Source organism: Mus pahari, chromosome 5 (genome assembly GCF_900095145.1).
Source record: "Mus pahari chromosome 5, PAHARI_EIJ_v1.1, whole genome shotgun sequence".
Lineage (NCBI taxonomy): Eukaryota > Metazoa > Chordata > Mammalia > Rodentia > Muridae > Mus > Mus pahari.
Genome location: NC_034594.1, coordinates 59,474,110 through 59,483,617, shown reverse-complemented (window position 1 = coordinate 59,483,617; position 9,508 = coordinate 59,474,110). Strand labels below are relative to the sequence as shown.

The 9,508-nt window shown below is 40.4% G+C and overlaps 1 protein-coding gene across 4 annotated transcripts in view; it reads right to left on the bottom strand.

Annotated features, from left to right (window-relative positions):
• Nyap2 (neuronal tyrosine-phosphorylated phosphoinositide-3-kinase adaptor 2) overlaps nucleotides 1-9,508 on the bottom strand; it is a 262,643-nt gene that overhangs the window by 99,404 nt on the left and 153,731 nt on the right. For all 4 annotated transcript variants that reach the window (XM_021198359.2, XM_021198358.2, XM_029539146.1 and 1 more), the window contains one exon: nucleotides 4,156-5,241. In XM_021198359.2, the coding sequence (XP_021054018.1) occupies nucleotides 4,156-5,241 (1,086 nt within the window). The remainder of the gene's footprint in view (nucleotides 1-4,155; nucleotides 5,242-9,508) is intronic.

Sequence of the window (9,508 nt, the reverse complement as noted above, 5' to 3'; positions counted from 1 at the left end):
CCTAGTCGGCCATCACTGAGAAGAGAGGCCCCTTGGTCTTCCAAACTTTATATGCCCCGGTACAGGGGAATACCAGGGCCAAGAAGTGGGAGTGGGTGGGTAGGGGAGAAGGGGTGGGGGGAGGATATAGGGAACTTTCAGGATAGCATTTGAAATTTAAATAAAGAAAATATCTAATAAAAAAGAAAAAAAAAGATTTTTTTTTTCTTGAGTGTGAGTCTTCTGCCTTCATGTGTCTGGTGTTCATGGATGCCAGGAGAGGGCTTCAGATTCCCTGAAATTAGAATTGTAATGTGAATGCTGAGACATGAACTTGGGTTCTCTGTGAGAGAAACAAGCGTAACTGGGCCATCTCTCCAGCTCCTGTGAGGTACTCTCTTGGTTGTTTGTTTGTTTTTTTTTTTTAATTAGATATTTTCTTTATTTACATTTCAAATGCTATCCTGAAAATTCCCTATACCCTCCCCCCCTGCCCTGCTCCCCTACCCACCCACTCCCACTTCTTGGCCCTGGCATTCCCCTATACTGGGTCATATAAAGTTTGCAAGACCAAGGGGCCTCTCTTCCGGATGATGGCCGACTAGGCCATCTTCTGCTACATATGCAGCTAGAGACATGAGCTCTGGGGGTACTGGTTAGTTCACATTGTTGTTCCACCTGTAGGGTTGCAGACCCCTTCAGCTCCTTGGGTACTTTCTCTAGCGCCTCCATTGGGGGCTCTGTGTTCCATCCTATAGATGACTGTGAGCATCCACTTCTGTTTGCCAGGCACTGACATAGCCTCACATTAGACCGCTATATAAGAGTCCTTTCAGCAAAATCTTGCTGGCATATGCAATAGTGTCTGGGTTTGGTGGCTGATTATGAGATGGATCCCCAGATGGGATAGTCTCTGTATGGTCCATCCTTTTGTCTTAGCTCCAAACTTTGTCTCTGTAACTCCATCTATGGGTATTTTGTTCCCTACTCTAAGGAAGAATGAAGTATCCACACATTGGTCTTCCTTCTTCTTGGTTTTCTTGTGTTTTGCAAATTATATCTTGGGTATTCTAAGTTTCTGGGCTAATATCCACTTACCAGTGAGTGCATATCATGTGAGTTCTTTTGTGACTGTGTTACCTCACTAACGATGATATCCTCATACATCCATTTGCCCAAGAATTTCATAAATTCATTGTTTTTAATAGCTGATGCCACCTCCATAGGGACGCCTTAGGAGGTGGTCATGGGGTATAGCAGAGTCCATGCTGGTGAAACAAGTAGGCCTTCCACCAGGTTCCTGCCTCCAGTTTCTGCCTTGACATCCTTCAGTGGGGGGCTGTGATCTAGAAGTTGAGGCCAAATGGATCCTTCCCCGCCCTAAGTTACCTTTTGCCAGTGAGACTTAGCGCAGCAACCAAAAACAAACTTAGAAAATGTGGGGGTTTTTTAGATTATTAAAAGTAATATTTAAAAGCGTAAATTCTATTTTACATTTCTTTCTTTAACTGATTATAACCAAAACCATAATTTTTTAGGTTATATGCTTTAAAATTACTTTTCCAACGAGCAAAGGGGAAAGGAAGGAAGATAGCAATCTTAATTTATCCCTAAAATGGAAAATAATCCTGGAATACTATTTTTTTAAAAAAAAATGACCTTACACTCAGGTCATGAATCTTTCACTACTTTGTGCCCCTCATTCTGGGCTTTTGACATCAGCAGGTGCCTACGAACCCTGTCAGGCTTGGAGAAAGGAGAGAAGAGGTCACTGAAATTAATGCAGTGACAGTTACAAGCTAGCTTCTACTTATTAACAGTTTTGGTTCTTGTTCATCACCTAATGTTTCTAAGAGCACTAATGATTTTTTTCTTTATCATCAAGTAATATTTTTTTCTAGTTTCCTTTAAAATCAAAGAAAATTAAAATTTTGATCATTTGTTCCTACTCCTCATTTTACTTCCCTCCCATTTATGTAGAATGAAAATTGTCAAGGCCAGTGAAACTCAGAGCATGAATCTCTGAAGGGTTTAAACAGTGATGGATTACAGAAAGGAACCCAGCACTTGGCTCCCAAAGGCTGCAAAGGACTCTGGGTCACTTGAACACGCACATGCTTTGCTGTTGAAGTATGCACAGTCCTTTCAAAATCAGATACTGCTGTCTCTGATACACCGCACATGGAATGATATTAACAGATAGATTTTTTTCTCTTGAAATAACTTCTTTAGTTAATTGTCTCCTTTTCAGTTTTTCTAGCTAATTGGCTCAGCTGCCAGCTGGAGGTGTTACGGATGCTCCAGGAAGCTGATAGGTAGGGAGAAAGCCCAGTAGTTTTACCAATCCTCCACTCTCACAGAAGAACTGTGTATTTTACAAGTAAATCACTTCTTCATGTTTTCCTGTTTTATTCTAAATACATTACTGGGTATGGATCTACCTTTAGGTGTGTACTATCAAATACTCTCTAAGACCCTAGCTTCTGTGTTGTAAACAGAGTAACATTCAAGGATCAACCAACATTTTTACTAGACACTAACATTGTCAAATATCCCTGCAGGCAAAAACTGTGAATTTAGAATGACTGCTCTATCAACAGATTGCTCCTAAGCATTGTGAGTGTGTGTAGTTGTAAGTTATTTGAGATGTTGAGGTTACATATGTACATGGTTGTGGTTTTGTGTATCTAAGATGAAATATAGAATCCCCCTGATTTTTAAATTCAATTCTTGAAATAATTTTAAAATAATTACATGCATTCATATAAGTATAGATGTAAGGCAAGAATGTCTGGGGCATTACAAACTACTGCTTAAAGGTTAAGGGAATGAAAGCAAGAAACGTCACTTATAACTACTAGTGGCTCTGGCTTACTTGTGGATGCCATGTCATCTTCAGCATCAAGTGTTGGGGACTTCTTGTCAACCTCATATAACTAGTGGAACGGTATAAATAGATAAGTCAATTGCATGGTGGACTCATCTGACATATGTTGATTAAATCAGTTGAGGTGCCTAATGCATTTTAAGTCAAAACAAAACCTAGTGTGACTGAATGATCTGGACATGAAAACATTATTGACCTGGATCTGCATGGGACTTTCTATAGACTTGTGGTGTCAGCCATGTTTGGCTCATGAAAGGGCTGGGCACCCAGAGACTGAAATTTTGTGGTCTTTAAAACTCACCTGTGGTGACAATTCTCACACACTACTGATTTTATATACTGTATACAACAGTGGATCCCAGAAGTGTGTCCTAAACGTAAGACATTTTTAAGGAGCTTAGAGATTCATTTGTGTGTGTGTGCATGTGTGTGGTATATGGTATGGTGGTGGTGGTGATGTATGTATGTATGTATGGTGTGTGCTGTGATGGTAGTGGTGGTGGTAGTGTGTGAGCGTGTGTGTGTGTGTGTGTGTGTTCATGTGTCTGTGTGATATGTGGTATGGTAGTTGTTCTGGTGGTGATGGTATATGTGTATATGTGTTGTATATTTGTCCATATGTATATTGAAAGATACAATATGCAAGTATTCTTAGCTGCTGAGCCATCTCTCCAGACCCTGCCATGGTGTGTTGTAGAGAACTCATAAATCTATTCTAGTTGACAGTAAAGGAAAGTCTGTGATAATACAAAGTATGAAGATAGAGCTATTCCTTACAAGAAATATATTAATATTAATGTAAAACTTATATTAAAGGGCAAGAAATCCCAAACTTTTCCCATTGGCTTTCTTTGCTGCAAGATTTCCTGACACTGTATACATGTAACAATTTTACAAAAGAAGGTTAAGTTTTGACTTTGAGAAGTTCTGGATGTGAATGTTTAGGTTCCTCCAAATCAGACCATTTACCTAAAAATCTTGTTGTTTTCCATTAATCTTTTTGTGGCCATTGTAAGACTTTCAATTTTAGCCTTAAAATAGTCACATCTTTTGTGGGGGGTGGGGAGGGATAGGATGTCATAGACCAGGCAGGCTGCCATTTTAAATCTTTATAGCTAGTTCCCACTGAGAGCACACTACTTCTTTTAGTATGCCCAGAAATTAAAAATGTCTTCTCAGTTTTACATTGGAACCAAAGGACTCAGAAGCAAGTTTCCTGAGCTTTTCATGTGTATAAGGGGCCTTGCTTTGGTTTTGAGACCTGTACCAGACTGGGTTGCTCAACTTACTCTCTGCTGGCTCTTTGGACCTTCGACCGCTGGATGACTTCCGCAGCAGGCTCCGCCCTGAGGTAAAGAGGCTGGTGAGCTCCTCCAAAGGACTGGTGGGTGTCCTGGACCTGGAACCACTCTGCACAGCGCTGTAGGTGTTCACCGCAGCGTTGACCATCTTGGCTCCATCTTGCGACACGGGTCTTGGGGTCGTGTGAGGCACTGAGGAAGAACTCCTTGAGAGGCTGCCAGAATGCACAGCATCATAAGGGGGAGGCCTCTTGAGACTCAAGGGCGTCAGGGACCTCCCCATGCTGACAGGGGATGGGGAGGTGGAGTGACTTTTTGGATAGCCATGGGGAGACTGGGTTCTGTACAATGTGGATGGGGGTGGAGGGGAAGAAGAGAGAATGGATGCTCCAGGAGCAGGGCCCAAGGCTCCTGTCTGGTCTTTAGCATGACTGGAGCCATGGGATGGCAGTGAGGATGGACATGCTGCAGGCGGCTGTTTCATATAAGACACGTTTTCCAACACAGGAAGCTTTGTGACCTCCAGAGGGGTCAGTGGAGACTCATCGGAATTGGGAGAGCAGTGTACTGGGGCCGGTGGGAACACCAGCAGGGGTGGTCTATGAGAAAGCAAGTTGGGGAAGGGCGGGGGTATGTCACAAAGCAGACCCTTGGGAGTACATGGTCCCGAAGACTTGACAAAGTCCAGGTCAGGCACCGTGGGAGTAGCACACTGCGAAGAGCAACTGTGATGATCAAAGTCACATTTGGAATCATGGCCCAGGTCGTCGAAAATGGGATATTTCATCTCCTCATACACAGCCTCGCTCTGGTCATCTTCTTCCTTCCTGAAGTCTCTGAGGATGTTCCCCACCATCTCGATGTACACAGGCTCCTCTTCTTCGGGGTCTGCCGCGGGGCTGCAGACCTGGGACAGGGATGAATCTCGAGGGAGAGAGGTTCTCCTTGGCACATGCTTTTTGATGTAGGTTTCATCGAAAGACGTGCTAAGTTGAGTGTTAGGATTCCGTTTCGGTTTCGGAGGGGGAATTTTCTTTGAATATTCATCACTGTGGGGTCTTGGCTTGGCAGACACTGAAAGGAGAAACAGAAGAGTGTTGGGTTGTAAAACAGATGGATATAATAGAAAAGCTTTCAAGGTTGACTCTTGCTTGGGTTTTCTACAATTTTTTTGATGCAGGGAGTCATCAGCTTCACTCTAGCTTAAGTCTTTGATTAAAACTCAAAACAAAATCTTGAGGGTAGAATTATACTCAATCTCAATTCCAGACTAATGATATCTATCTATTTATCTAACACTGATAAGCTTATTAGGTCTAAGGTTGATTACTCCCCTGCCTTGTGATTACAAACGTAAAACTTACAGGTAAGCTTCTTGGATTACAACACATAAAATTTAAATCGGAAAGATTCAGTGAGGCTGAAATTGGATGTGGTGGAGAGAGTATGATGTAGCTTGACCTAAATGGTCACAAAAATTAACAGAAACTGCGATATTTTACTGGTGTGACTGTAATACATGCTCTCACCTTTCATTTAGGATTTTAAAAAGGTCTTACCCTGCTAGATTTCATCTGTGTGCTGATGCAAATAAATATCTCCTTCAAAGATGTATCCAAGACTTCAGAGAAAATGCTGAGAGAATCTTATGAGTCTAGACAAATTGATCTCTATATCTCCTGCTACAGTTTAGGGAGTATTTGTCAGTTTTGTTCAGAAGGTATCTTAGGACATCCCACATGCTCTCTTGGTGTGAATCTATCAATGATGTTCCTGCATGCTTTCTTGGTGTTAATCTATCTATCAGTGATATTCTACTCTCCATCTGAACTCCCTGGAGAGTTTTAAAAGAGAATAAGCAAGGGGCAATGCATAAGCTTTGATAACTGCTGGAAATGGGGAAACCTGTGACAGATGTGTGTAACAATGAACTGCCTCCCTCTAGGCTGGAAGCACTGTCCCTGCTCCATACCTTTTCACAGAAAAAAAACTTCTGACATCTTTTTGTAAGGTAAATTCAGATAGAAACTATATTCAATTGAAGTCTGGTTTTTCATGCAGGGAAGATTTTTGAGATCTTGTTATTATTACTTCATTGTGGTGAACAATACTTGTAATGGTTATTCCTTAATACAATGTGGCAGACCTAGTGGCTTAAGCAGATAGCAGTACATGAGGTAAGCTGATAACAGAGTTTACAGGTACTAAACTTGAGGACATTAACCAGACTACTCTGTGACTTGCATACTAAGATGGGTATCAAGGCACAAAAGGGCAATCCCATAGGAAGACCAGCAGTCTCAACTAACCTGGACCCCTGAGATCTTTCAGACACTGAGCCACTGTATGTAGGCAGCATACAAGAGCTGGTCTGAGGCCCCAGACACATATAAAGCAGAGGACTGCCTGGTTTGTTTGGCCTCAGTGGGAGAAGATGAGCCTAACCCTGCATAGACTTGAGACCCCGGGAGTAGGGAGGGCTGGTGGTGGGTGGGAACATCCTCTTGGAGACAAAGGTCAGGGGGTTTTGGGGAGAGGGAATGAGAGGAGAAACTGTGGGAAGGCTGACTGGGAGAAGGGTAATGTCTGGACTATAAAAAAACTAAAACTAATAAAAAATATTCTGTAATATGAAGAAAAGAAGAAACACTGAATTTCTCCTTTGATGTTTTTAAATCACATAGCTTATGATACAAAAGCCTTCCTAAAATTTACTTAAATATAAGAATACATCCAAGCACTAGTTATGTGACTGCTCTATGCATTCACTGTGTCTTTAACACAAAACCAACTATTGACTATGCACTTCATTTGGCTGGGTGATTCACAATTCCAAATATTCCCTTCTAGTTGCCCATGATGATGGCTATACTCAGTAAAATCTAACAGCTTTTTGAACATTTTTCAAAAAAATGCATCTAGTCTTTTCCTTTAAACCTTAGCACCTAAAACTAGCTGTCATTTTGCAAGGGACTAGCCTGTTTGAACTCTTTTGTTCCCGGTGTAAAAACGTCTACAGACATAATGAAATAGAAACTGGCCAATCAATTCTTCCTTAGAAGGGACCAAAGTAACCATTATCCCTCCGTTTTATCATCCAACACGGTATCAATCTTATTATGTTAAAAGAAAGTAAACCAGATTACACACATACATACACACACATACANACACACACATACAAACACACACACACACACACACACACACACAAATCCAAATTGCAATAAGTAAAACTATCCATGAACAAGGCAGACTTAGTTCTAGAAGGATTTTTGAGAAAATTAAAACTTCAAAAATAGGAAACTACCCAGAATGTTCCCTAAAGTTTATTTATTACCTTCAACCACAGGGAATCACTTAAACTAATGATGCTCAGAATATATTTCTTTTTTGGTTATTGGATTCTATAAGAAGACTTTGTGAATGATGTGTCCTATGAGCAAGTGATGAAGCTGAGCCTAGAATTAGAAGGATACTGAGATGGATAATTTCCTAATATGAGAATATTCATATTCAGGGTAAGATTTTCATTCTTCTCTCTTAAATTCTATGCAGACAATGGGGAATTCAGGCTTTATACATTGTCCAAACTAGTAATGTGGACAGAGAAACCTAGAGGCCATAATCCTCTTTCTCATACAGGGCAAAAGGAAACCTTTGGAATGGGAGGGACGAGTTATTGCCTTTGTTTTCCTCAAATGGTGACCAAATGCAAAAAGGAACAAAAATGAAATAAATACCTTTAAATTCATGAAAGGAATAAAGAAAGTTCCTATATCAGAAGAAAACAACATAATTAATTAAGCCAGAAGAACTAATGTTAAGAAATATGGACAAGTCTTTTAGAACATGGAGATAATTTAAATTTGAACCAATTGTAGATACTGTGTACAAGGAAAACCAAGTATAATACAAGAATATTCTAGTGACATTGAGATGATCAAAACTAGCAGTTGCCATTGCTTGAACTGAGGTTCCTCTAGCACACACAAAACCCCATGTTCAAGACCTCAACCAACAGGTCACGACACCTGAAGAGAGAGCTGTGGTAGACACGAAAGCTTGGCAGGAGTCTTGAGTGTCAAGGACCTTTATGGTAATTGGAAGGGTCTCTCCTCATCTCCTTATCTGTTACATCAGAACACAGAGGGAAGGCATCCCTTTCCAAGCCAGGTAGAAACCCCTCAATAGAAGCTAAACACACAGTGCCACAATCTTGGGCTTCTAGTGTTAAGGACTATGGAGAAAGGAATTTCTGTAATTTCAATCATGCTCCCATTTTGTTATGTCACCATAAGGCAGCTCAGCGAATATGTGCTTATTGACCGCTATGTAAATATGTAAGTACCCCTTATAGCTGAAAGATGGAGGTACCTGTTTGAATTCCATCCTTTGGTATTAGGAAAGTAGAAGAACCTCTATTATGTTAAGATTTAATTTATTTCAAGGCAGACTTTTAATTTTTTTTCATTGTCTGCTTCACACCAGCTCACCATCTTCAAGGGAGCATGTTTTGGTGGTACACAACACTATTCAAGACCAATATCTACCTGCAGGTTTCCACCACTAGGATAGTAACAATCATGGTTCCTTGTGATATGACTCTCAACCTCTATTTTATGCCCAGACATAGACTGCCCATCTCTGATCCACTTTCCAGATGTTTCCCTCATGTATCAGGAGGCAAGGTTCTTCCCTATTCTCTCCAGCAGATGCATGTAACCCGAACGGTTCTTTTCCTGTTCCTCCTAAATAGCACTGCACACAAATTTTGAACTGGGAGAATAAGGATTTATTTAGAGAATAAGTTATTACATAATTTACAAATAATTAAATCCATTCCCTCTAAATTGAGGGAAGGTAGTTCCTATACTGCATCTTTATTCCATAAACCCCTGAAATCTCATAATTCATTTGGAAGGTAGGACCAGTGGCTTACTTATAGCTAAGGATCTAACTTTTCTCTTCATTTGCCTGTGTATAATAGGGTAGATCAATGATGCTGTGTTTCAACTATCATTTATTTTGTTTTGTTTTGTTTTTCTGCCTCCTGAGTGCTGAGATTAAAGGCGTGCACCACCACGCCCAGCAACTGTCATATTTTTAAAGTTTGCCTATCGATGGAAAAGTCTGAAATTCTAGGTAACATCCTGTAATTTATTCTACTTTAATCTATTTCTCATGAATTAAAAAAAAAGTTTTTTTTAAAAAAGAAGAAAATTAATTTCAAAGTAATTTTTTCCTAAAGACCTTAAAATAGTCTTGAGCCACACATACAGATGTAGAATTGTTACTAATTAAAGTCACACACACACACACACACACACACACACACACA